Source organism: Vipera ursinii, assembly GCF_947247035.1.
Source record: "Vipera ursinii genome assembly, chromosome: 13".
Classification (NCBI taxonomy): domain Eukaryota; kingdom Metazoa; phylum Chordata; class Lepidosauria; order Squamata; family Viperidae; genus Vipera; species Vipera ursinii.
Window position 1 is genome coordinate 14,842,801 of NC_139526.1, and position 27,534 is coordinate 14,870,334.

General features: G+C 46.0%; 1 protein-coding gene across 1 annotated transcript; it reads left to right on the forward strand.

Annotated features, from left to right (window-relative positions):
* Positions 1-1,678: 1,678 nt before the first annotated feature.
* MOSMO (modulator of smoothened) lies at positions 1,679-27,534 on the forward strand. Its single transcript, XM_083372879.1, has 3 exons — positions 1,679-2,039; positions 19,548-19,760; positions 21,593-27,534. Exons 1-3 carry the CDS (start codon positions 1,934-1,936, stop codon positions 21,775-21,777), a joined length of 504 nt encoding a protein of 167 aa, XP_083229005.1. The 5' UTR covers positions 1,679-1,933; the 3' UTR covers positions 21,778-27,534.

Here is a 27,534-nt window from a genome sequence, read left to right on the forward strand (position 1 = left end):
TTGTTGGTAATTGTGTTATCCAACTCCTGTTGGTAAGTGCCAGTTTTTTTGTGTGTGTGTGTGTGTGTGTGTGTGTGTGTGTGTAAAAAAAAAATAGCAGAAATCTGCTAAGGATTTAAATAGCAAGGTCTGGGAAGAATTGTTATTTGGAGGTCTTCAACTCCAACCCCCTTATTTTTGCAACTACATCTTCATTTTTCTTTTAGTTGAATCGTTATCTAATTCCACCAAAAGTCCTTTGAGCTAGGTGGGCAAGGTTTTTTTTTAAAATCCCATTTATATCCCGCCCTTCTCCGAAGACTCAGGGCGGCTTACAATCTAAGAAGCACAAACCAATGTGCTTAGCAGTAGCCTTCATTCTATGTATGTGCCTGCTTATTAGGGCTTTCGCTCCCCCCCCCCAAGCGGCATTATTACAAAGTCAGCTTAATTGCCCCCAACAATCTGGGTCCTCATTTTACCTACATTTACCTAAGGATGGAAGGCTGAGTCAACCTTGAGCCTGGTGGGACTCGAACCTGCACTAATTGCAGGCAGCTGGTGTTACTTAAGGAGGCATTAGCCCACTGCTCCACCAAGTCCCAAAGAAATAAAATTAAAAATAATATTGTGAAGGCTCGTTTTTTTTCCCTGTCATTTTGCATGGGTTTCCCCCCCCCCCCTGTCACATCCAACAAGGAAGGCCGATTTCGACCTCTTCTCTCCTGCTAATCTCAATGTACACATATTGTACTTTGACAATAAAGGTTTATTATTTTTATTTTAATTCCATTTATATCCCGCCCTTCTCCGAAGACTCATGGCGGCTTACAAGCTTAGCAGTAGCCTTCATTCTATGTATTATTATGTATTATTATTATTATTATTATTATTGGGTTAGGGTTGGGGTTTTAATACATCTTAATTATTGTTTAGGGACGCGGTGGCTCAGTGGGTTAGGACACTGAGCTTGTCGATCAGAAGGTCGGCAGTTTGGTGGATCAAATCCCGAGTGCCGCGTAGCAGAGTGAGCGCCTGTTACTCGTCCCAGCTTCTGCCAACCTAGCAGTTCGAAAGCACGTAAAAATGCAAGTACAAAAATAGGGACCGCTACGGTGGGAAGGTAACAGCGTTCCGTGTGCCTTTGGCGTCTAGTCATGCCGGCCACATGACCACGGAGACGTCCTCGGACAAGCGCTGGCTCTTCGGCTTTGAAACGGAGATGAGCACCGGCCCCTAGAGTCGGAAACGACTAGCACGCATGTGCGGGGGAAACTTTACCTTTTTAATTATTGTTTTAACCTTGGGCATTTATTTCATTCGCTTTTAACTTTTGTCTCCTGTTTTTGTATTTATTGCCCTGTACACCGCCCTGAGTCCTTCGGGAGAAGGGCGGTATAAAAACGTAATCAATAAATAAAATAAATAAATAAATTAATTAATGGCGCCCAAATCCAGCACGAGGCACCTTTTTTTTTTCCTCCCACCCGGCAGCTGCCAAGCCACGCCCCTTCCCGCCCACCCGTCACGCCCTTCAAGCCCCGCCCCGCCCCCCCAAGCTGTCCTGGCGACGGCGACGCCTCCACAGAAGCCCCGCCCCGTCTGGTGCCCGCTGTGAGAGAGAGAGAGAGAGAGAGACTGTGAGAGAAAAAGACGCCTCACTTTCGCTTCCGGGTGAGGCGAGCGCGGCGGTGCCTGCTCGGGTTTTGCTTCCGGCGCCGTCCCGAGTCGGGGCCCGGCGGCGGCGGCGGCGGCGGGGAGGGGCCGCCCCTGCGCAGCGGCTACCTGAGGACGGCGGGGAGGGACGGGGAGCGGGCGGCCGCGGGCCCGCTCAGGCCAGGCCAGGCGGCGGCGGCGCGAAGGGTCGGAGGCCGCGCCGAGCCATGGAGCCGCGGCTGTGAGGAGCCCCCGGCCCGGGCCCCGCCTGTGGGAAGCCGGGCCGGAGCCGGAGGACATGGACAAATTGACCATCATCTCAGGATGCCTCTTTCTGGCCGCCGACATCTTCGCCATCGCCAGCCTGGCCAACCCGGACTGGATCAACACCGGCGAGTCCGCGGGTGGGTGGCTCGGCCGGTGGGGCGGGAGGGGCGGGCTGGGGAAGGGCGGGAGAAGCCAAGCCCCCCCCCACCCACCCCGGGTGGAAAGGACGGCGCCGGGCGGCTCGTGGCTCTGCCGCAGCCCCTCCATCCCGCCTACCACCCCCCCCTCGGGGACGACCACCCCCCAAAATCCCCAGCGTGTGTGTGGTGGTGGTCGTGGGGGGGTCGGAGGTGGCTTTTGCGGGAGGGGGGAAATGTGGGGGTCGCGGAGGGGGTCCAGGCAGCGGAGAGACTCGCCACTTTTCAGATTCGGGCTGCTGGGAAAGGTAGGGGGGGGGCTGGCTCTGGTGGACCTTCGGACTGAAGGCCTTTGGGAGGGGGGACAGGTGGAGTTTTTTTGGTGGGGAGGGTCGAGAGAGAAGCTGGGAAGGAGAGGAAGGAAGGACAGAGTCCAGCCCTGCCAGGCTTTTCTTCCCAAGGTGGGTTTTTTTTGTATAAGTCCAGGGGCTCTTCAAAGCTGGGCCCTTTTGTGACTTGTGGACTTCAACTCCCAGAATTCCTCAGCCAGGCACGCCTGGCTGAGGAATTCTGGGAGTTGAAGTCCACAAAGTCATCAAAGGGCCAAGTTCGGAGACCACTGCCGTATACCGTTCGGACAAATGATGGTCTAACCCAGGGGTAGGCAACCTTGGCTCTTTTATGACTCGTGGACTTCAACTCCCAGAATTCCTGAGCCAAAATGGGGGAACTTTGGCCCCTTCATGACTCGTGGACTTCAACTCCCAGAATTCCCGAGCCAGCATGGGGGAACTTTGGCCCCTTCATGACTCGTGGACTTCAATTCCCAGAATTCCCAAGCCAGCATGGGGGAACTATGGCCCCTTCATGACCTGTGGACTTCAACTCCCAGAATTCCTGAGCCAGCCGTGAGGGAAACGTGGCCCCCTTCGTGACTCGTGGACTTCAACTCCCAGAATTCCTGAGCTGGCATGGCTCAGCTTGGAAACCTCTCCCTTTCCCCTCAGCGTGGCTGGCTCAGGAATTCTGGGAGTTGAAGTCCACGAGTCATAAAAGAGCCAAGGTGGCCTACCCCTGTTCTAATCTCTTCTTAAACCCTCCAGTGATGGAGCACCCACAACTTCTGGAGGCAAGGCTGGAATCTGTTGTATCTGTTGTCTAGACCAGGGGTCCCCAACCCCCGGTCTGTGGGCCGGTACTGGTCCTCAACATGCAAGAAACCGGTCCGCACAAACAGTGAAGCCCCATCTGCGGGATGCAAGCAGCATGCAAACCTATTCCCCCTCCGGTCCGTGGAAAAACCTCTCTCCATGGAACCGGTCTCTGGTGTCCCAAAGGTTGGGGACCTCTGGTCTAGACAATGGTCAGTCAACTAAACCCTCAGGTGCAACACCGCCCTTCCTCTGAAGAAGTTTGGGGAGAGAGGAAAAAATATTTCTTTCCTTTTACCATCCCCAAACCTGCTTGTTAGAAGTGGAGAATCTTCAGTTGCTGGATTTGATCCATTTCCATCAGCCACCATGTAGATCAGCAATTTTTGGAGCAGGGTGAAATTTCCCCGCCTCTGCTGTAAATCTGGGATAGAAGGGAATAAAAAGTACTACACGGGTGCAAGTTATGAGGAACTAGTAAGGAATTTGGTCTCCATGTTGACGGGTGCAAGTAATGTGTGACCTACCATTAATTGCTGTAGCCCATTGACCAACAATTGAAGTCAGTATGGTCTCAGGGGTCTTCAAACTTGGCCCTTTGATGACCTGTGGACTTCAACTCCCAGAATTCCTCAGCCAGGCATGCTGTCTGAGGAATTCTGGGAGTTGAAGTCCACAAGTCATAAAAGGGCCAAATTTGAAGATCCCTGGTCTAGTGCTTAAGGCACTAGGATGGAAAGTGGGAGACTGTGAGTTCTAGTTTTGCCTTAGCCATGAAATCCGGCTAGGTGACCTTGAGCCAGTCTCCCCCCCCCTCCCACCTCAGCCCAATTCACCTTCACAGGATGGTGATGGTTGTGGGGAAAATAGGACGAGGAAGGTGTGTTGGATATCTTCACCACCTTGAATTATTTGTAGAAAGAATAAATGGGGATACAAATAAATCATCAGCTAATGTTGATTGATGGTCTTGTACTAATAGTAAACGCTTTGGAATACTAGGTTTCATAAGTAGTAAAGTATACTTTGTGCATGATGATATATGGGTGACATTATTGAAAGAATGGTGAACTAGTTTACTTCTATTTTTCCTTCTTCGTAACGTTTGTTGTTTCGAAATTATAAGCTTGAGAAATGAATGTCTAGTCCTAATGTGGCATGGCTTAGAAAACTTGCAGGCAAATGGAAAAAGCAGAATTATTTTAGGAAATTAGCAGTGGACCTCATCAGATAAACTGTGGCTGCCTGAGGAATTCTGGGAGTTGAGGTCCACAAGTCACAAAAGGACCAGGTTTGAAGACCCCTGACCTCAATCCATTTCAGGTATAACAGCTGCATTGGCAAAACGTAATAAACTTAGTTTCAACTTTGTTTAGTGTTTATGTGATTTATTTGCATAGAGTCAATGTGTTCGAATCATATTGTACACTGATCCGTAAACCAAACTTTGAAAATGGCTTTATTCTTTATCCATCAGGCTAAGTGTCTTATGCAGAGGCTGCCAATAAGAAGGCAGTATGACCTCTGGGGGCACATGCATCGTGTTTATAAATACCTAATTTTAAAAGCAACAAGGGAAGGAGTTTGTGTGCTTGGTTCACTTCAGGTGAAAAAAACAAGCTGTTTTCGGTCAGCAAAGTACATTCCAGCTAGTTGTTTAGGAAGGAAGAACAGCAAACAAGTGGGGAAAAATGACTTGGAATTAACATCCCAAAAAGTAAGAGCAATAAATCTTTTCTGTTCTTTATTGCTCATTTTGCAGCCTTCCAAGCTCCCTATTTTGCCTGGGATTCAGTGGTGTGTCCGTGTGGGCGCGCACACAGCAGGAGAATGAGGAGCAAATGAGGTTTTCTTGCTGCTGAAGTGCAGACCAAAAAGAAATGCAGAGGTCAGAGAGTAAATTTGGACCCCGGGATCGACCTTAATCTAAAGCTCCCAGAGTTCCCCAAAGAGCCACGCTGAATTAAACTTGCCAGCTTCAAGAAGCACTTGTTGCATATCATAACACCCAGAAGTGCCTTGGTGGCGCAGTGGGCTAATGCATCCTTAAGTAACATCAGCTGCCTGCAAATAGTGCAGGTTCGCATCCCACCAGGCTCAAGGTTGACTCAGCCTTCCATCCTTCCGAGGTAGGTAAAATGAGGACCCAGATTGTTGGGGGCAATTAAGCTGACTTTGTAATAATGCTGCTTGGGAGGCCCCCAAAAAGCCCTAATAAGCAGGCATATACATAGAATGAAGGCTATTGCTAAGCACATTGATTTGTGCTTAATTGTAAGCCGCCCTGAGTCTTCAGAGAAGGATGGGATATAAATGGGATTTTTTTTAAAAAAACGTATGCAAAGCGATAAAAAGAAAATAAAGAGTGAGTTTTTAAATGCAAGGGATAGAAACAACCAACCTCGTTTTTTTTTTTCTTCAGTGGTTGGTCATTCTCGGAGCACGTGTGTACCTGTGTTTCTCGAGGAAAAGAAGGGCTTGTTCTCTTCATTGCACTGAGGCTTTGTGTGTTGTGATGGGAGAGGCTGTTCAAGGAATTGATTTATTCCTGTGCCACACAATTCAAACTGCAGCGCTGCTTGTTTAGTAAATGCGATAATAGCTGCCGAGAGAAGAGGCTTGGATGTTCTGCAGGACTTTTGATTTGTGGGTGTGTCTTTGGCAAATATAAGTGATTGTGTGTGTGTGTGTGTGTGTGTGTAAGTGTGTAATGAGTCTATTTGAAATAAGTATTTAAATTGCAGTGCCAGAGGGTACATCAACCAGCATTAGACTTCATTAATGCGGTAGAGTTCAGCCAGTCGACATGCAATAAACTTCATTTAATATAGCAAGTTAAGTGTAATCCTGATATCTCTCTGCTGTTTTACTTCTGATTGTCTTATATTTTCATTTCCTGGCTCATCACCATATCAAAATTAAGCAAGGCGTTTTTTTATTGTTTTGTTTTGTTTTTGCAGAGATGAATTGGTAAAAGTTACATAGTTGTCTCCTCTGTTTTGGTTCTGCAATAATTGCTCTTATCTTGATTGAGGGGGTGGGGTCCACCTCTGCCACTTTTGTAAGATTGTCTTGATCTTGTGTCTTCTGGGTGAGCCCAAAGTGACGTCTAACACTGCCAAAAGAGTTTATTTTGATTTCTTTGGCTGGTGGGTCTCAAGGACTGGTTCTCCTGCTTGAGCACGGGGCTGGACTAGAAGACCTCCAAGGTCCCTTCCAGATTCTATTCTATTCTATTCTATTCTATTCTATTCTATTCTATTCTATTCTATTCTATTCTATTCTATTCTATTCTATTCTATTCCATTCCATTCCATTCCATTCCATTCCATTCCATTCCATTCCATTCTATTCTCTATTCTATTCTATTCTGTTCTATTCCATTACATCTATTCTATTCTGTTCTATTCTATTCCATTCTCCATTGCATTTATTCTATTCTATTCCATTCCATTCCATTCCATTCTCTTCTATTCCATTCCACTCCACTCTATTCTATTCCATTCTATTCCCCACTCCACTCCATTCCACTTCATTATTTCTATTCTATTCTATTCTATTCTATTCTATTCTATTCTATTCTATTCTATTCTATTCTATTCTATTCTATTCACTTAACCTTCAAGGTCCCTTCCAGTTCTATTCTATTCTTATTAGTATTCTTATTCTGTTCTGTTCTACTCTATTCTTTATTTCTGTTCTATTCTCTATTCTATTCCTGGGTCCTCTTGGTCTTGGTAAATCTTTACGCAGGCTTGTACGGAAATTGGTCTATCCGGCCATAGGATAACGGTATAATTTCCCCTTCAACATCTGGAGAAAATGCAGTAATAACAGAAATAAGTGCAATTTAATGTCATGCCTCCTCTATCCCTTATTTCATTAGTGGGTTCTTTCCTTCTCCTCCCCCTTCCTCCCTCCTTCTCTCCTCCTGCTCCTCCTCCTCCCAATTAAAGTGATCTCTCCTAATTGCTTTCTGCAAAGAACATTCCCTATTCACTGACTTATGGGGTGAGGAGCAGGGCAGAGCAAGGCAGGGCAGGCTCAATTGCACACCCCATAAGGAAAATGATATATCATCAGCAGGCATTGTTTAGTTGTGTTGTTGGCAGAACGAGGGTGGGGTGATTGATTGTCCCAAGTCTTGAGAAGATCTGGAAATGCTTTTCAGATCTTACTATAAATCACTTAATGGAGTCTGATGCAGAAGGAGCCAATATCGGCTTGATGACGCCAACCCAATGGTCCTATCTTAAACGTTCGGAATCCCCAACGCCTTCACGGCCAGACTGGTTGAGCCCAGGTGAACTGGATTAATCAAAACAATACTTTGTTTTATTTTTGACTGGGGAAAGAAACATAGATCACCTTCCACTTTTGACTTTCTTCTCATTCCTCCTTAGATTCCGGCACTCTTGCTACGGTTGGTTTCAGAGCAGGCTCTCATATTCTTGTGGATTTCCCTTTGCCTGAAGTGTGTCTGTGTGTCTGTGCATGAGAGGGACAGCACACATAGGTTTTCTCTTGTTGATTTCTCCCTGTTGACCTCTGCATCGCAAGCTGCAAAATTGTCAGTTGTGGAGCGGGTTTTCCTTTACTGCACTTGCATTCCTTGAAGGCAAGAGTTGAGCTTTTAATTAACTTGTGCTGTGTTGATTAGGTCTCAATTCCTAGTTTCCTGGCAGCAGTATAAATTAAGGAAAATTAACTATGGTGGTTAAAAAAAATGTGGATGCCATACAGTTAAGTCTGCTGTATCAATCTCTACCTTGGGCAATGTTGTTAGTTGGTTGCGAAGTTGTGTCTGACCCACCGCGACCCTACGGACAACGTTCCTCCAGGCCTTCCTGTCCTCTACCATCTGCTGGAGTCCATTTAAGCTCACGCCTCCTGCTTCAGTGACTCCATCCAGCCATTTCATTCTCCGTTGTCCCCTTCTTCTCCTGCCCTCAACCTTTCCCAGCATTCGGCTCTTCTCCAGCGAGTCCTTCCTTCTCATTAGGTGGCCAAAGTATTTGAGTTTTAGCTTCAGGATCTGGCCTTCTAAAGAGCAGTCAGGGTATACGCACTTTTGTTGGCAGGATGATGTCTCTGCTTTTTAGTGTGCTGTCTAGATTTGCCATGGCTTTCCTCCCCAGGAGCAAGCGCCTTTTAATTTCTTGGCTGCAGTCCCCATCTGTGGTGGGCAATAGAGTTGGTGACAAACCCTCTATAGGAGACCATGACACTTTTCCGTTTATATTAAATAAATTACCTCTCTCCTTGATCAAGGGATTAATTCAAGAGCCTTGGTGGAGCAGTGGGCTAATGCCTCCTTAAGTAACCCCAGCCGCCTGCAATTAGTGCAGGTTCGCATCCCACCAGGCTCAAGGTTGACTCAGCCTTCCATCCTTCCCAGGTAGGTAAAATGAGGACCCAGATTGTTGGGGGCAATTAAGCTGACTTTGTAATAATGCCGCTTGGGGGTGTGTGAAAGCCCTAATAAGCAGGCATATACATAGAATGAAGGCTACTGCTAAGCTTGTAAGCCGCCCTGAGTCTTCGGAGAAGGGCGGGATATAAATGGAATTAAAATAAATAAATAAAATAAATAAATAAATCAGTTTCCTGCCCAACAGCAGTGTTCTGCTCCATCTTATTTATTCCACATCATCCAGTGATTGAGCAGGCACTGAACCCAAGAGGGCTTATTACACTTATTTTATTTTATTTATTTAATAATATTTATATACCGCCCTTCTCCCGAAGGACTCAGGGCGGTGAACAGGGCAAGAATAAAAAATACAAAGTTACAAAAGTTAAAAAAGAATTAAATATATGCCCACTAAAAACAGTAAATACTTATTGAAGTATCACCTATAGACAGTTGCATATAATTAGCAATCAATTACTCTTGGAACCAGTGCTTTGTTGGGGACCTAAATGGTCAAGTTAGAGCATGCCGGAAATCAATGTGGCGTTGACCCTTACCAATCACCGTTACTTCAGGATCAACACCAACTTGATGGAACCTGATAAAATGGCAGTAGATCGAATGGAATGACTTAGTTGACATAATGTGTTCAATGTGCTCGATTTATTATGGATGCTCAAATTATAATAAAAGTGTTTGGGGAGGATTTTCCTATGATATTGTGGGCAGAACCTGGGGGCAGAGTTAAAAGAAGGCTCAGCCTAGAATCTCTACATACCGTTAGCCATAAGTGAACTAAGTCTAACCCCTCTTCCATGCCATGGACCCTTATCTAACTCCAAGCAGATGCTAAACGTTAGTTGAGACGATTCCTGTCTATAGGCACGATTAGCGATAAAGGAGTTTATTTGGACCTGATCCTTCACGCCTGACAGATATTGCTAATAACTGAGTCAAAAAAAAATAGGGCCCTATTCTCTGGCCAACGTCCATGAAAACGGGCGGCTTTTGGCTTGCGGAATGCAGAACTATCCAAGAAAAAGAGGCCCTGAAGATCTTCCCTCTCCTCTGGAATTTCCCAACTTCACCAGGATGCTTCAGCCACGCATGCCAACCTTGGACATCTTCGAAAGAAATAGGTGAGCTCTTTTGAATGGCACCCTTTTCTTATGACTGTGCCATGTTTGCTTTCCTATATATTTTGGTTCCCTTTGGTGTCATTCCGCGTGGCGCGTTGGTGGGTGGAACACGCCTCCTAATTTGCGAATTTGTATCGAGATTTCGTGGCCTCCCGTTGAGGTTAATCATAATCTCCCTAGATAAATTAGGCCCTTGTGGCAGCCGGAGGGCATCCAGTTGTCTCCTTCCGGAATAACAACTAGGAGTGCTTCTCCGTTACTACCTCCAAAACGGTGCCTTATTTTAATTTCAGATCTGGTAACAGTCCCGCTTACGTAATTTCCAAGCCAGATTATTGTAATTGTCAAATAAAGGATTATCCCTGGTGATTGCTTAACGGCTTCCAGGTTGCTCCATGCAGATGCTCACCTAAAAGGCAGTAATTTTGCACCAATGTTACAACACGTACGTTTTCAGCGCAGTGCATTCGTTTGTCCACGCGCCCGCTGGCGTCTGAGAAAAACAATTTTTCACCATAAGTTTTGCTTTCATCTCTCTTCCTCTGTGTGTCCAGGTTGGTCTTCAGCTCAGGCGCTTACCGGCGTGAAGATGAAAAATGCACAAAATCGATTAATATCTCGCAACCAAGGAACTAGCAGCATCCATTCCTGCATTACTAAAAAAAGAGAAGCTATAACGAGCAAGTTTAGAAGATCGGAAGAAAGTACAGGCTCTGGACCAGAAAAAGAAGGAAAAAAAATAGCCCAAGGATGTGAAGAAATGAAAGAAACTTCTATAATCTTATATTGTTTGGGAAGGCGTAGAATAGCCACGACTTGGCCAATTTGGTGATAGATTTAAAAAAAAAGATAGAAATAGTCAGATATTACAGGCACCTTCAACCAACGAGTCTTCGCCACACCGACTTCTGAGTCCTCTCTTTTTGTGGTACCAATGGAGTCTAGCACCCATCTTCTTACCTATTTGAGTAATAAATCATCTGCAAGAAAACAACCAAGCTCAGAGAACACCAAGGACCCTTTCTCTCGTTTTCCCTCTCCTCCATCCGGCCGTAAAGGACACTCTCGATATCCAAGAGAGGATCGCAATGATTTTAAATATTGCCTGTAAATCAGGATCTGAGCCTTGGTTTATTTACAGCAATTTGTAGGCGTTCGGATGCCACAGGAAATTGATCCAGGAAACTGTGTGATCGTCTCTACAACTAGGTGTAGAAAAGGAAGGGGATGGTTGGTCACGCATTAAAAGTTCAGAAAGTGTTGGCTTTTTGCGGGGCATAAGAACTAGATGACCGCTTGAAGACAATTTTCTGCGTACATCCATATCCAGGACATGTGCTGCGGAGCGCATCCAGGACAGGTGTCGTTTCTCTGTGGCTCTCAACTAGACTTTTATCTGGTTCAGCTATTTTGTTCTCCCAGGTTTTCCCCCAGTTATGAGAGCAGGAGAGGATTTTGAAGAAGACCACCATAGTAACATCTTCAAATTCCCATTGTGCTTATTTATCTCTGTTGCCAACAAAGGCAGAAACAGCTGTATCCTCCCGGGTATTCAGCGGAACAATGGCTGCAGAAATCGTGTGCAGATGGAGTCCAATGGAAATTATTAGCACGTGGGATACCGTCAGAGCAGGCCTTGTGGTTGACTCTTGGCATATGGCAAATACGCAGCATCTTATCTTTATGGAGCCCTTGAATCTTTTTTCTATAACCGGAATGGCTCAACATTTGCCGACGTTTCTCACTCCTTGTCTTCTCAGTAACCCTGTTCGTGGTCTTCCATCTCTAGATCAAACTGTCAAATGAAGCCACCTCCTTGGCTTTGTTGTTGGCCCAAAATAAATCGTCATCAGTACATGCTTCTGGCAGTAGCTGACATACCAGCAGATGGGCCGGGCTCTGTGTCTCTCCGCGTTCACACACAGCGTGTTGTTAATCTGTTAACAGCGTCCACTTGAGCGTGTTGGTTTTACACTTAGACACGAAAACTCTCGACCTATTCAGGCTCTTCCAAGTAGATCCTTCAGCTGTATCCTCCTTGAACGTTATTCTTTGCTCGGTGGTCTCCTTCCTCCATCTTTTAATTCCCTTTTTTGCGCTTGTGTGTCCTCAAGGATGTTTGTTCTTGCCATAAGCTGTTCTTAGATCCGAGTCAGGATCTAGGAGGTCAAGGACCATCCTCATGCTTGGTTCTCTCGGCATCTGCTCCTACTTCTCTCCTGATCAGTTTAAGCTTGTGTGGTGGTTACCATATTTTTCGGACCATAAGATGCACTTTTTCCCCCCAAAAGTGGGGGGGAAAACGAGGGTGCGTCTTATGGTCCGAAGGTGATCCGTATGGCCAGCCCCAACCTCTGCAAGTGGAAAGCAAGGGAGATTGTCAGGAGCACGAATTGGCACGTGCTGAGAAACGCCGATCTCACGCTCCTGCACTCTCCCTCGCTCGGTTTCAGCTTCTCTTGCTACAAGAGAAAGCAGGCTGAAACGAAGCGAGGGAGATTGCCAGGAATGCGATCGGCTGATCTCGCGCTGCTGCAATCTGCCTCGTTTCAGCCTGCTTTCTCTTGTAGCAAGGGAAGCTGAAACCGAGCGAGGGAGTTTGCAGGAGCGCGAGATCGGCCGATTCGCATTTCTGGCAATCTCCCTCACTCCGTTTCAGCTTGCTTTCTGCAAGAGAAAGCCAGGCTGCAGGGCCGCCTCCGCGGGTACTGCTCTAATGCAGAGAGGGAAGGACAAAGAGGGAGGGAAGGAAGGAAGGAAGGAAGGAAGGAAGGAAGGAAGGAACAAACAATGGGAGAGGGAGGGAGAGAGAGAGAGAAGGAGAAATAATTATTTTTTCTTGTTTTCCTGCTCCAAAAACTGGGTGCATCTTATGGTCCGGTGTGTCTTATGGTCCGAAAAATGTACTTTTGAGTTCCAAGAAATGAACATTGATTTGCTGGGACTCTGAGGAGCAAACTCCCAACTCACAATCAATCCATTGCCGGTGGCCAGGCTGACAGTAATCCCAAACATCTGGAGAGCGATAGTCTCCGTTCCCTTATAGGACACTCACAAGCGTGTTTTCTGTTCCTTCTTTGTTTAATGCCTTCTGTCTTCTTTTGATAAGCCAGAATGTTTCCGCAGGAATTAATTCAGGTACACCGAAGTCCAGCTGGACAGACTTCAGCTTGTCTGCAAGGGGTTTGTAGATGCCATTTCGCTGCCTGTCGTCTTCCAGGTGTATATTTTTTTGCCTTAAGTATCTGTTGAAAGTTTGAATGCCTTGAGAGCGGAGTCTAAATCCCATTGAAAAAGGAAGTTAGCTTCATGCCGTCAAGTGGGAATACCGTTTCTCCTTGTGCGGATAAAGGCAGTCCTCGACTTAGCGGCCCTTCCCTTGAGTGGTGGCTCAAAGTTACGACACGGCTGGAAAAAAGTGCCTTCTGACTGCTTTGTCAATTCTCACACTTAACGATCGTTGCCGCATCCCCATTCGTCACCTGATCAAAATCCATCCACTTGGAAGGTTGTGTTACCCCAGGGTTGTGTCACCATCATTTGCGACCTTCCCAGCTTCCCGGCTTCCAGCAAGCAAAGTCAATGAGGGAGGCCAGAGTTACTTAACAGCCGTACGACTCCCTTAAACGGCTGCAAAATAAATCACACACCAAAAATAAATCACAAAATGTGTTGCAACTTACTGAACTCTTTTGCTTAGCGAGGGAAATATTGTGCTCACTTGTGGTTGCAAATGTGTAGATTGTTTGCTTCCCTTACCTCTTTTGGGTACGTTCAATTTACGATCGGGGACAATATAGGGGTGCCGCCCACCTTTTGCACACTTTCGCCTTTTCTAAGCCCTTTTTAAATTCCTTGAGCAAAGCCCTGCTAAGCGGTTCTTGTTGATGCCAGTTCGCGTCCAGTAGTTTGTTGTTCTGCTAAAATTTAAGACGGGAGGGAGGAAAAAAAATCCCACCAAATACAGCCAGAAGAAATATTAGCAACAGATGTTTTTATTATAATAAGAAAGCTTTAGTTTGCCAGCAAATGGAAGTGGAAGAGAGCTGCGAGAAAGCTGTGTTCCGAGACCCCCAAATGGCATCCAATAAAATTCCATTTCAGCTCCCAATCTCTTCTTAATAGCTTTCAATCTGTAAACTGACATTCACTCCCAAATTAGCTCGATCTTTGCAATTATGTGTTGGCATGCTTGTAGTATTTTTAAATGGTTTAATTTAGCTGTTTTCAGAAACAGAGCAACAGGGACTCAATGCAGAAATATGGAAATGTGCATGCTGTTTTGAGCATGTTTCTAAATTCTAGGATCTCTCCCTCTCTCTCCCTTTCTCTTTTCTCTCTCCCTCTCTTTCCCTCTCTCTTTCCCTCTCTCCCCTCTCCCTCTCTCTCCCTTTCTCTTCTCTCTCTCCCTCTCTCTCCCTCTTTCCCTCTCTCTTTCTCCCCTCTCCCTCTCTCTCCCTTTCTCTTTTCTCTCTCTCTCTCCTCTGTCCCTCTTTCCCTCTCTTTCTCCCCTCTCCCTCTCCCTTTCTCTTCTCTCCCTTTCTCCTCTCTCCCTCTTTCCCTCTCTCTTTCTCCCCTCTCCCTCTCTCTCCCTTTTTCTTCTCTCTCCCTCCCTCTCTCCTCTCTCTCTCCCTCTCTTTCTCTCCCTCTCTCTTTCCCTCTCCCCTCTCCCTCTCTCTCCCTTTCTCTTTCTCCCTCCTCTCTCTCCCCCCTCCCTCTCCCTTCCCTCTCCCCCCTCTCTCTTTGGTTGAGTTCATAGATTGCATTCAATCTGGACTTGTCTGTTTTTGGATCAGTGTAAAAAATATAGTCAAATGATGCTGAGGGCGACTTGGTAGATTGTTGTGGAGAAAATCTGTGTGGTCTCTAGGAGGCTAAAGTGTCTTCAGGGCACATAATCAGTAAATGGATAAACCAAGGTTAAGTAATACCAGAGTTGGGAAACATAATTTATTATTGTTAGCTTGCTTGTTATACTAGGTATCTCTTGCATCTAATCAGGCTTAAATATTGAATTCATAGTGGTATCAGCCAGACCTCCTGCTGTATCTTACAGCTAAGCACTTTGATTTCTTGGGTAAAGGGAGTCTTCCAAAACTGGGCCAGCAATTAAGTCAACTTAGCTGTATCAGTAGGGAGGGAAACAAATCTTGTCCATCCAATCCTGGCTACCTTAAAACCCGGCTAGCTTTTCTCTTTGCCAAAGAGATTTATTCTCGATCTGACTGCTGCTTTACACAACCGTACACACACCCTTGCTGATGCTAGTGAGATAAAAATTCCCTCTTGTTTCCGGATATAGGTCTTTAGAGCTATGCTGTAATTTCAGAGCAGGACAATCCTTTTTTTTTTCTTCTTCTTCCCCCAGACAAAGCTTTGATGTTTCCCCTCCCGATTCTGATGGGGACACCAGTGTGTGTGTGTGTGTCTGTCTGTCTGTCTGTCTGTCTACAGGCACGTATGCGTGAGAATGAGCAAGCCGCTATTTATACGCAGACAGCACCTGTTCTCACCAAAGCGGGCTGATGTAAGCTCCTGCAAACGTTAGAGGTTTCTCTTGCAGCGTAAAAAGAAAAAAGAAATTGCTCAGACGACCCAGGCAGCTTGCTCTCTCCTCCCCCGCCCCCCCCCTGCCTTGGCTTTTATTATTTGCTGGGTTGCCCAAAAGGTTGAACCCTGATCACCATTGCTGTAAAAGGAGCTAAGACTGTTAAGTGCCGTAGGGACTCCAGAGATAGAAACGTATTTGATCTTCCTTCAGTTGTTCAACTGGTTAAGCTACACTAAATGCAATTTAGTGTCACAGGAGATCAAAAGAAATTCAGATACGTATCTACACAAAAGGGACAGTGTGTGTTTTCTTTCTTTCTTTCTTTCTTTCTTTCTTTCTTTCTTTCTTTCTTTCTTTCTCCCTTCCTTCCTTCCTTCCTCTTTCTTTCTTTCTTTCTCTCTCTCTCCCTCCCTTCCTCTTTCTTTCTTTCTTTCTTTCTTTCTTTCTTTCTTTCTTTCTCTGCTTCCTTCCTTCCTCCTTTCTTTCTTTCTGTTTTTCTTTCTTTTTCTTTCTTTCTTTTTCTTTCTTTCTTTCTTCTTTCTTTCTTTCTTTCTTTCTTTCTTTCTTTCTCTGCCTTCCTTCCTTCCTCCTTTCTTTCTTTCTGTTTTTTTTTCTTTCTTTTTCTTTCTTTCTTTTTCCTTCCTTCCTTCCTTCCTTCCTCTTTCTTTCTTTCTTTCTTTCTTTCTTTCTTTCTCTGCCTTCCTTCCTTCTTCCTTTCTTTCTTTCTGTTTTTCTTTCTTTTTCTTTCTTTCTCTTTCTTTCTTTCTTTCTTTCTTTCTTTCTTTCTTTCTTTCTTTCTTTCTTTCTCTGCCTTCCTTCCTTCCTCCTTTCTTTCTTTCTTTCTTTCTTTCTTTCTTTCTGTTTTTCTTTTTCTTTCTTTCTTTCTTTCTTTCTTTCTTTCTTTCTTTCTTTCTTTCTTTCTTTCTTTCTTAAAATACAATGCTAGAATCTGAACAAATTAACTACTACAAATTAACTACAATTAACTTGCGACCGGTTGCTTAGTGACCGTTCAAAGTTACAGTTGACCCGAAAAAGGGGACTTTGACTTATGACTGGATTTGAAGTTCCAACGGTCAGGCTTCCTCTGCCGTTTTGAGAGCTATGGATCTCTCTTGAAGTGTTCTCATAGCATGGAAACACTTTCCATCTGGGTGGGATGCTAAATATAACTCCCTGCTCAGCATCCGAACGGCTGTGTGGTCGTTGCAGTTCCTGGCTCTGCTGCTCTCGGATAAAGACCAGAAGCATTAGAAATGCTGGCTGGGGAATTCTGGGAGTCGAAGTCCACAAGTCTTCAAGTTGCCAAGTTCGGAGAGGCCTGCTCTAGTCAAAGCTCTCTGGATTTTCTTGACACATCTGTGCGTGCACACGCGTGTGCCCCACTTACTGGCTTTTGCGGTTCCGAGGCACAATGGGCCCGTTGCGACTGGCCAGTCTTTCTTCAGTGCTGTACAACACATATGCCCCCAATGATTTGGCCACGTGGGCAATGGAGCTGGCGTTTCATGAAACTTTCTGTGCTGGGTGAAAGCCCCCTTCGGCTTCAACCAGGTCCCCTGTTGTGGTATGCCGGGCTTGGACAAAGGCTTCGTTGTGTTTTCCCAGGGAGCTTGTACAAGGGTTCCTTTCAGCAGCTGCCAGTTTGTTTCCTCCGAAGATGCACCCTTGGTGTTAAAACAAAATACAACCACCAAAGGGATATAGGTCATCGTAAAATCCGGAGAGCTTTGCATTCCATTGTGTTAAAAGCAGCGCGGAGAGAAGTCTATTTTAAAACTTCACTTTTTTGAAATCCGAATCATCAGATTTTTAAAAGGTTAATGGGTGTGTGTGTGTGTGTGTTTGTGTTTAGTTCCATTGAATTTAAATTTCAATGCGCTTCCTTAAACGGGCATGTTATCTTGGAACACAACTGCTAATTCTATTCTGTTCTGTAGGTTAATTTGAGGATGAGTGACAAGAGGCTAAGAGAAGTGAATTCTCCCTCTGGAAACGCATAGTTTTCGGTGCTTTTGACCAGCAGTGGGGTTCTTTTTTTAAAAAAAAAAAAGTATATTTGTTAGTGTACATCTCTGTTAATTCTGATGTGTGTGTAGAGAGAGAGAGAGAGAATCTACCTCTTTTAAATCTCGTGTTAGCTTTCATATTTCATGATACTAGTTATTTCTATTCTTTTATGCCGTGTGGTTTAGAATGTTTTACACTGTTGTGTTATCCAATGCTGACTGGGAACTTAATGAATATTTATTGTCATTCGAAAGCGAGCAAGTCATACGTTCTTCTTCCTTGTTCACTTCTTCCGTTTCAAATTTCCCTAAAAGCTCGTACATTTTTGCAATTACACATTCACCATTTGTTCATAGCTCGTCTTCAGATTCTGCCTTCTGCTGTTCTTGAACCAGGCGTGGCTGGCTGGGGAATTCTGGGACTTGAAATCCACAAGTCTTAAAGATGGCCGAGGCTGGACCTCCTCGGGTTAAAGTTTGTTGATGGTTAGAACTTGGATAAGAGACCAGTAGTTGCAAACTTGGCAGGGATGTGGAGGGGGGGGGGGGAAAATCCCGAAAGCACTTTGATGCTCTCTTTTGATATTAGTGCCAGAGGAACGACACGGTTTCAACCATCCAAAGATGAGCTCACTTGATAGGTCTCCAAACTGATGTAGGCGGGTCCTTCATCACTTTCCCAGGACCGTTCTTCCTGTTGATTTGCTATTCTTCTTCTTTGGCTTCTGATGCTTAGCAGATGTTCCTAGCACCAGCCCAGTAGAAGGAGACAGTTTTCGGCCAGCTGGCCGTGGAGGTGAGTCAGAAAGTTCTCCGTCCCTCCAACTTGGGAGACCAAGCCTCAAGGAGTTTGTTGGCTTTCTCCCCAACTTGGTCCTCGCCAAGGAAACACCAGCCAGTGGTTCTGTCGGTCAGTGTCTTCGCTCTGGGGAGTTGAAATAGTTTCCGTTCTGGAAAAACCTCAGAGCATAAAGCTCAGCTCTCTTTCCATTCGCAAATAATTCCAAGAAGCCTCTCTCTTTCTTTCCAAACTATTTAAATATTTCATATGCTCCACATATGGCTACGTACATCTTACTACTTAAGATGGGACCGGTTTGGCTTCAGCCGCTTAAGCTAAGAAGCCCTTTGTCCTTAAAGTGACCCAACCAGCCATCTGGCTCAGGGTTTGGGTGTTTGTATGCTTAAGCCAATTATTTATATCTATATATCTATATCTATATATCTATATCTATATCTATATCTATATCTATCTATCTATCTATCTATCTATCTATCTATCTATCTTATCTAATCTATCTGTGTGTGTATATGTGTGTGTGTGTGTGTGTGTGTGTAAATATATTTGTGTGTGTGTGTGTGTGTATGGCTGGCTTTTTTTGTCATAGAACACCCAGAATGGACTTCCGACACCTTTTTTGGATTGAACCTTGTAGGGTAGGCTTTTTCTTTTACAAAAAAAGCATTGTGTGTGTGTGTGTGTGTACACATACACACACACACACACACACACACACACACACTCCAGGTATAATATGAAATACACCTGCAGGTGTACCCTCGACTCACAACCATTCATTTAGTGGCCCTTCAAAGTTGCAACAGCCCTGAAAAAAGTGACCTATGACCGTTTTTCACCCTTATGACCATTGTAGCATTCCCCAGGGTCACGTGATGAAAATTCAGATGCTTGGCAGCTGGCTCATATTTATGACGGTTCCAGCGTCCCGGGACCATGTGATCGTCTTTGACAATTTTCTGACAACAAATGGGGAAGCCAGATTCAATTAACCAAACAGTTGCAGTGATTCACTTAAGAAGTGTGGCAAGAAGGGTGATCAAAGGGGCCAAAACTCACTTAGCCACTGTCTCGCTTAGCAACAGAAAGTTTGGGCCCATTGTGGTCATAAGTCGAGAATTACCTGTACAGGAATAGGGATAGAATAGAAATGGGAGTAGAGTAGAGTAGAGTAGAGTACAGTACAATACAATACAATACAATACAATACAATACAATACAATACAATACAATACAATACAAGCAATGTGGAATGGAATGGCCATCTCAGCCGTGAGCTCTGAGCTCACCCAAAGCAGCCGCGGGGTGAGGTCTCTTCTTCTTGCCTTCTGGTTCCAGAAGATGGAGGAAGCCAAAGCAGGCCAATGTTGGGTAGGCCACCGGCTCCCCAGAGCGTCTGTTAACGGACAGCCCCGTCCTCTTCCCCTCTTGTGTGTGTCGTTTCAGGTGCTCTCACCGTTGGCCTTGTGCGACAGTGTCAAACCATTCATGGACGTGACAGGACCTGCATTCCTCCACGGCTGCCCCCCGAGTGGATCACGACGCTCTTTTTCATCATCATGGGGATCATTTCACTGACGGTCACCTGTGGCTTGCTGGTGGCTTCCCACTGGCGAAGGGAAGCCACGAAATACGCGCGCTGGATAGCATTCACTGGAAGTAAGTCTCTTTGCCCTCCGCTCGGGAGACCACAGAGGGCAGGCTGCGTTTGGGAAGAGTCAAATCCATCCCAGGCTCATCTCTCCCTTGTTTTCCCAAACCCTGGGCCCGTTCAGAAAGCCCCCAGCTCCTTCCCTTTGTCCCCAAAGCCTGCAGAGACACAGTCTTCCCCCCACAGCAACAGGACTCAAAACTCAAAGGCCCTGGATTATTGTCGGCGCTCAGGATTACAGACTTCGCTGCGGGCGCCCTGCGTCCTGCAGACATTCCTTCTGGAAACAGAAGAGACTGGATGGGGGCGAACGTGTTGTTTTGCCTCCTTCAGGGCCTTCCCAATTACAGGCAGTCCTCGACTTAACAACCACCGTCTGCTAAGCGAGACCGTTGTTAAAGGAGCTTTGCCCCACTTTATAACCTTCCTGGCCACACTGACCAAGCCCAGGGGTAGGCAACCTTTGGCTCTTTGATGACTCGTGTGGACTTCAACTCCCAGAATTCCTGAGCCGGCATGGCTCAGTTTGGAAACCTCTCCCTTTCCCCTCAGCGTGGCTGGCTCAGGAATTCTGGGAGTTGAAGTCCACGAGTCATAAAGAGGCCTAGGCCAGGGGTAGGCAACCTTGGCTCTTTTCTGACTCGTGGACTTCAACTCCCAGAATTCCTGAGCCAGCCTGGCTCAGTTTGGAAACCTCTCCCTTTCCCCTCAGCGTGGCTGGCTCAGGAATTCTGGGAGTTGAAGTCCACGAGTCATAAAGAGGCCTAGGCCAGGGGTAGGCAACCTTGGCTCTTTTCTGACTCGTGGACTTCAACTCCCAGAATTCCTGAGCCGGCATGGCTCAGTTTGGAAACCTCTCCCTTTCCCCTCAGCGTGGCTGGCTCAGGAATTCTGGGAGTTGAAGTCCACGAGTCATAAAGAGGCCTAGGCCAGGGGTAGGCAACCTTGGCTCTTTTCTGACTCGTGGACTTCAACTCCCAGAATTCCTGAGCCAGCCTGGCTCAGCTTGGAAACCTCTCCCTTTCCCCTCAGCCTGGCTTCTTTTATGGCCACAACGGGGGACCAGAATTTCCGTTGCTAAACAAGTCCGTTTGGGAAGTTTGAAGTCCCGACACCTTAGAGCTGCTAATGTTGAAGAAAAAACACCGGCCTTTATTGTAAAAGAAAATTTTTTAAAAAGAAATGTAGGTAGTTCTCAACTTACGACCACTAAATGTCTGTTGCTGAGCAAGACATTTGTTAAGGGCCCCATTTTATGACCTTTCTCGCCACAGTTAAGTTATAATATGGTTGTAAAGAGAATCTGGCTCCCCCCCCCCCCCATTGACTTTGCTTGTCGGAAGGTCGCAAAAAGGGATCACGTGTCCCAGATCATCATAAATACGAGTCCCAAGCATCTGAATCTTGATCACATAACCGTGGGGATGCTGCAGTGGTTGTTAAGCATGAAAAATGGCCGTACGCTCTTCCCCCCCCCCCCAGTGCCATCGCAACTTCCAGACCGTCACTAAATGAATGAATGACTTAACAACCACAGTTAGGCCCAAAATTCCTGTCGCTAAACAGAAAACAGGGTTGGGGTTTTTTGCCCCGTTTTATGACCTTCCTTGCAACAGTTGTTAAGCACATCACGACGGCGGCTAAGTTAATAGCGCTTTTTCCCCCGATGGTATTGTAACTTCGAACGGCCATTAAATGAAGTTTGCAAATTGAGAACTACCTGCAGTTGCAGCCATCCGTACAACTTTCTCCACTAATCTGTTGTTCTTGTTTTCTCTCTCTCTCTCTCTCTCTCTCTCTCTCTCTCTCTCTCTCTCTTCTTTTTTCTTCCCTCTTCCAGTGATCCTTTTCTGTATGGCAGCCTTAATATTCCCCATAGGATTTTACATCAACGAAGTGGGAGGTCAACCCTATAAACTTCCGAATAACACCGTGGTGGGCTCATCTTACGTACTCTTTGTTTTATCAATTTTCTTTACGATAGTGGGACTTCTGTTTGCCGGCAAAGTGTGTTTACCGGGCTGACGACCGCCCGTGTGTTTTTTTCCGGGGTACGGTCATGAAGGAGAGTAGGACGCCCGGCACATCCGCGGGAGAAGGCTGGTGTCAGGCCGTCGCAGTCTTACCAGAACGAGGAGGTTTCTCTCTTCTCACTATGCACTTTGGATTATTATTATTATTATTTTTTTAAAAAAAAAAACAACCAAACTTTTATTATTATAATTATTCCTTTTTAACGGAGCGTCTGTCTCCATCACCAAAACCAAACAACCGCCACTCATCTCTTCGGCATCTGGACGCAGCCAGGTGTGCACTGTGATCGGACCTCGCATGGAAGAAGTCCTCTTTTTTTTTTTCCTGCACTCAACAGCATTATCTCCTCTTTTTTTTTTGGTTTTTTGCTTTTTGGGTTTTTTTTGGTTTTTGGTGTCCCCCCCCCCGTCCCTCCGCATCACCGTACTGTTACCCCTTTCGAAATATCTGACAAGTCTCAAAAGTATTTATGCACTTTGGTTGACCGGGCGTTCGCCAAGGGTGGGGCTGGGCCTCACCCAACCTTCAGAGGTTTAGCATCTTCCTTCTATGATAGGCAAGAAGCATTTGCCATCAAGCCTTCCCTTCGCTCCCCCCCCCGTCCCCACGCTGCATCCCCTCACACACACAGACACACACCACAAGAAATCAGTCTCACGTTATTAGCTGCATCCTGAAGCCTGTAGATCAAAAGACAATTTTTTGGGGGGGGGGAATCTGTTACGAGGATCCGTCTGCTCACCACCCTTGCTAATTGTTGCCGCCTCCCGGTGACTTTTGGAACATGCTAGGAACCTCCATATGGGGCTGAGAAATTCTTCCATATGTATGTATATGTGTGTGTGTTTGTGCGTGTGTGTGTGTGCGCGTGTGTATTTATATGTATGATGCAGTACACCGAATGTCTATGTCTGTGTATTTACACACAAGCACGCACATATGCATACATGCCGACCGACACAAGTGAAACACTGTGGTGTGTGCAACACTAGGGCTTGCAAAGGCGGAAGGAAGGAAGGAAGGAAGGAAGGAAGGAAGGAAGGAAGGAAGGAAGGAAGGAAGGAAAGGAAAGAGAGAAAGAGAAAAAGAAAGAGAAAGGCCATTTCTTCAAAGGCTGCATTGTTGGGAAAGTCTTCAGTATACCTCATTTGCTGTAGCAGCCCCTGCTTTTGACAGGTTTTTGTGATAGATATCAACAACTCCATCCCTTCCTAGGTGCAATTTTAAATTAAGCTAAGAGGGTTGGTCCTCCTCTTCCTCTTCCTCCGGCTTCTCCTCCTCCTCCTCCTCCTTAGGGTACTTTATTTGAATCTTAACGATCAAAGATGAAATCATGTCTTATTCTTGAAAGCTCTGACCCCCAGCAAATGGGAATTTTGACCTAAGAAATTTAATGCATAATTTAAACAGCGTCAATAGTCTCTCCTCTGTTTGAGAGCTTGGTCTTTACATCGTGGAGGGTTTTGGCCCAGATAATCTGCCACAAGCATCTCTTGATATGAGTAGACCCCAAACCTCGCCTAAAAGCTACGGTAAAGCAAGCCCAAGGCTTTTCTTTTTCTTTTTCACTTTGAAAGTTTGAACTCTTCTGTTGCTTTTTTTTCTCAAAAGAACAAGGTGATTATTGGATGATGCCATTTTTTTCTTAACGGCCTATCTATTTTCAGGGTTCTTTCTCTCTTTCTTGGAGAATTGCATCACTAATACCCAGATACCAGCCTGCCTCCTCGGTTTTACGTCTGATACTCTGCCGTTCGGCCCGCTAAAACCAAAACCGGGCTCACAGCCGTCTCGGGCTGGCCACACACTTCTCCCAAAGCACGCTAAGCAACATTTACAAACCTGTCGTGCTGGAGGATGCAGCTGCCCTGTCTTTAGAAATCCTGCCTCTGATCATCTTAGCCCAAAAGTGGAGGCCCTCCTACTCACTGCCTGCAGGCAAATTCTCCTGGCGGAAGGATTTGCTTAAGGACTTTCCCTATTTGTGCAAACAAACCGACAAAGCCATGCAGACCAAAGGATTCTCAGTTAAAACAATGATGTCGATTTTTAGAAAAGCCACTCTAGATTGGTTGAAGGAAACGACCGCCACGGTTGGCTTGACCCATCGTACCGGATGGCTTCACACCATCTTCTCAACTCCCCTTTCAGGCAATCCCCTTTTGTTCAGGGCGGTATTTTCGACTCCCTAAAAAATACCGGGCCAGGGCCCCGCTGCCACCAGTTGTTCTCCAAAAAGGGCCAATGTGGAATCCATCTCTCCCATCGGCGGTTTGCATCCATATTAAGTTTTGTTCAGTTCGACATTGAAAAAAGGTGTAAAGGGGCGTGGTGGAGCAAGGGTGTCAAAACCGCTGGGATGCGTTGCGCCGAAACCGTGCCCACCCCAGCTCCGGCAATGGGGGGGGAAGTTCCAATGCGTGAGGTGGCACGTTTGACACCCCTGTGGTAGAGCACCTGGTGCCAAAGGAGGTGGGGGGGCACCGGCACTCTGGGTGCTACGCTGAGGGTCCTATCTTGGGGACAGCTAAAGGGGATCCCTTGCAAGGCCTGGTTTGCTCGCCCTTCTCTGTGTTTCTGGATGACGGATTGCTTTTCTAAACCGGAAGAGGCGACTTGAGTTTTTTCCTTTCGTAATTGGAGCGTATGGTCCGTCCATTCAGTCGGGAGAAGAATTCCTCCCCCCTTCGCAAATGGGCCAAGTTTTAATGTGTGTGGGTTGTTATTTTATTTTATTTTATTATTTTATTTTATTTTACTTATTTTATTATTTTATTTTATTTTATATTTTATTTTATTTTATTATTTTATTTTATTTTATTTTATTTTATTTTATTTTATTTTATTTTATTTTATTTTATTTTAATGGCTTTGTAAAATTAGGTCCTTGTTTGGTTTGTCAGGTCAAGCATCTTGACCTTTGCCAGGAGCTAGCAGCGGCTCTGGGAGGCATTTTTACCTCTGCCGACAGAACACAAAAGTTCTGTAAGTGCCCGTCGGTTTTTTTAACAAAAAAAAAATTACTGTTGGTTTTAAATAACGGTGGCAAACAGGGGCCGGTCACCTTTTTTGCAGGTCAAGAGCAGGTCACCTTTTTTGCAGGTCAAGAGCTAGGGCTAACGTTTAGGGGGAGGATAAGGGCTCCCCCCCCTCCAGCGGCCGAGCAACAGCACAAAACAGATTTTGCACACAGGCGGAGGTTAGGGTTTTCCGTCTGCCCCCCTCCCCCTTTCGTAGGTTTGTCTGCAGATGTGAGTCTTTTCTTGGTTTACGTTGGAGGGAAATGAGGCCTTGGTGCTGCTTTGGAGTTTACGCCGTTATTTTCATGTCTTTCTCTCCCCCCCCCGCGCTGAAATTGCGCCGCTAGCGGTCAGCAGTTCACACTTCTTCACTTTAGAACTTGTGGCGACGAGTTCTCCACAGTGACCCGATCCGGTTGTAGGTAGTCAGTCCCATGGCCAGGTTGGGCAGTAGCCCCCCCCTTCTCCTCTTGAGCTCCTGAGATTAAAAACATCTGCCTAAGCAACCTCTGCATATGGAGTTGCGTTTTTAAAGGCACAGGCTAGCCTGCTTCAGAGCCGTGACGTGATGTCACTGGGGTTCACCGCACGGACGCTCCACAACCTCGGTGTTGCGCATCATCTGTTGCAGGCGCCCGTTCAGAATTTTTGGGAAGACCAACCCCCTCATCCTTCTCCTTTATACCCACAGTTGGCTCTGCTTGCTGCTCCTCGCATCCGGGGCTGAATTCTAGCCTCCGCCCACCTCTTAATCAGAGGTGGACTCTTATTCTCTTTTTATTAATCTTTTCCCATCCCCGGCAGGGCACAGGATAGGATTGCTTAGATCGGGGTGGGGGGGTCTCCAAATTTGCCTACTTTTAAGACTTGTGGACTTCCAACTCCCAGAATTCCCCAGCCAGGGAATTTTGGGAGTTGAAGTCCGCAAGTCTCAAAAGTGGCCAAGTCAAAAGTTGCAAGCGCGGCTGGCTGAAGAATTCTGGGAGTTGAAGTTCGCAAGTCTTTAGAAGTGGCCAAGTTACAAATTGCAAGCGCGGCTGGCTGAAGAATTCTGGGAGTTGAAGTTCGCAAGTCTTACAAGTGGCCAAGTCAAAAGTTGCAGGCGCGGCTGGCTGAAGAATTCTGGGAATTGAAGTTCGCAAGTCTTAAAAGTGGCCAAGTTCAAAGTTGCAGGCGCGGCTGGCTGATGAATTCTGGGAGTTGAAGTTCGCAAGTCTTTAAAAGTGGCCAAGTTAAAAGTTGCAAGCGCGGCTGGCTGAAGAATTCTGGGAATTGAAGTTCGCAAGTCTTAAAAGTGGCCACGTTTGGAGACAACCCCCCCCCCCCCCGAGCTAGAGAATTCGTGAAGAAGAGAAGATTTATCAGCCTGTTCCCATTCCCTCTTGCCCCACTTCTGTAAGATGAATAGTGGGGAAAACCCAACTCTGGAACTATTTTTAATCGGGATGTGTCTCAAGAAAGCAAGCGAGTCATTTCCCCCCCCCCCAATCCTAGTTTTAGTTTCCTTTTGGAAATGCCTAAGAAAAGGTGGGGAACCAGCTCAGCTACGTACCCTACAAGCAGGCCTTGTCGAACATTTTAATCCGGGAAGCGTCTCAGCCAGGGGTCTTCAAACTTGGCCCTTTTATGATTTGTGGACTTCAACTCCCAGAATTCCTCGGCCAGCGCCTGGCTAAGGAATTCTGGGAGTTGAAGTCCACGAGTCATAAAAGGGTCAAGTCTGAAGACCCCCCTGGTCTTAGCTGTCTCTGACAAAACAGCCTTGAGCTAGCATTAGGACGCTATCTGCAAAAAAACAACAACAGCAAAGGCATTTGTGGATTTCTATCCTCCGCAGAGTAGGTGGCCAGGGTGGATGGACAACCCACCCCCCCCACCCCCCAAATCATGTGAAGTTCCTAAGAAAGTCAGTCCTGTCAAATTTGACAAATACACATTACTCCAGTAATCAAGGACTGGGAAGTTTTCACCACAGCAAACGTGACTTCTTTTACACCCTAAAACAAATCCCCCCCCCCAAAAAAAAAATTGGTGGCTTTTTTTCACATCACTGCCTACAAAACTGGAGAAACACATTGGCTGGAAAGCATGTAGCGATCCCTTTGCCCGTAAACCGTTAAGGAATCCACGCTCGCTCACGCCAATCCTCAATTGCATCTTGTACGCAAATGGACGTTTCACCCACAGCTGCATCAGGCAGGCAGGACGCCCTAAATTTTTTGGCTTTAATGTGACACTGAATTTATTTCTTGGAAGGGGGAGGGGGGAAATTATCTGCAGTTATTTTTTCTAAAAAAAAAAAGGGGGTGGGGAGTTTAAAGGGGGGGTGGTAAAAAAAATCAACTCTTGCTTTCAAATAGAATCGCAAAAGCGTGCAGTATTAATTTATAGCAGAAAGGCCATATCTTGTAAACTGTATATAAAGCAGTTTTTTTTTTTAAAAAAAATAATAATGGTGCAAATGTCTGTCAGTTTTCTGTCTGTTGCATTGGGGGTTTCGGGGAGGACATCCGATCCCTCTGTATGTGTGTGCGTGATGTGTGTATGTGTGCGTAGGTGTGCATTTATTTTCATTGCTCGCAGCCTTCCCCAATCCAGCTTGTGCAGCGCACCAGATTCGAGAAGGCAGCTTGTAAAAGCTTTGGAGTCCAGTGTGCTATGAATTATGCCTCTTACCCTGGGGTATGTTTTTTTTAAAAAAATAAAATAAAATAACACGTCTTACTTG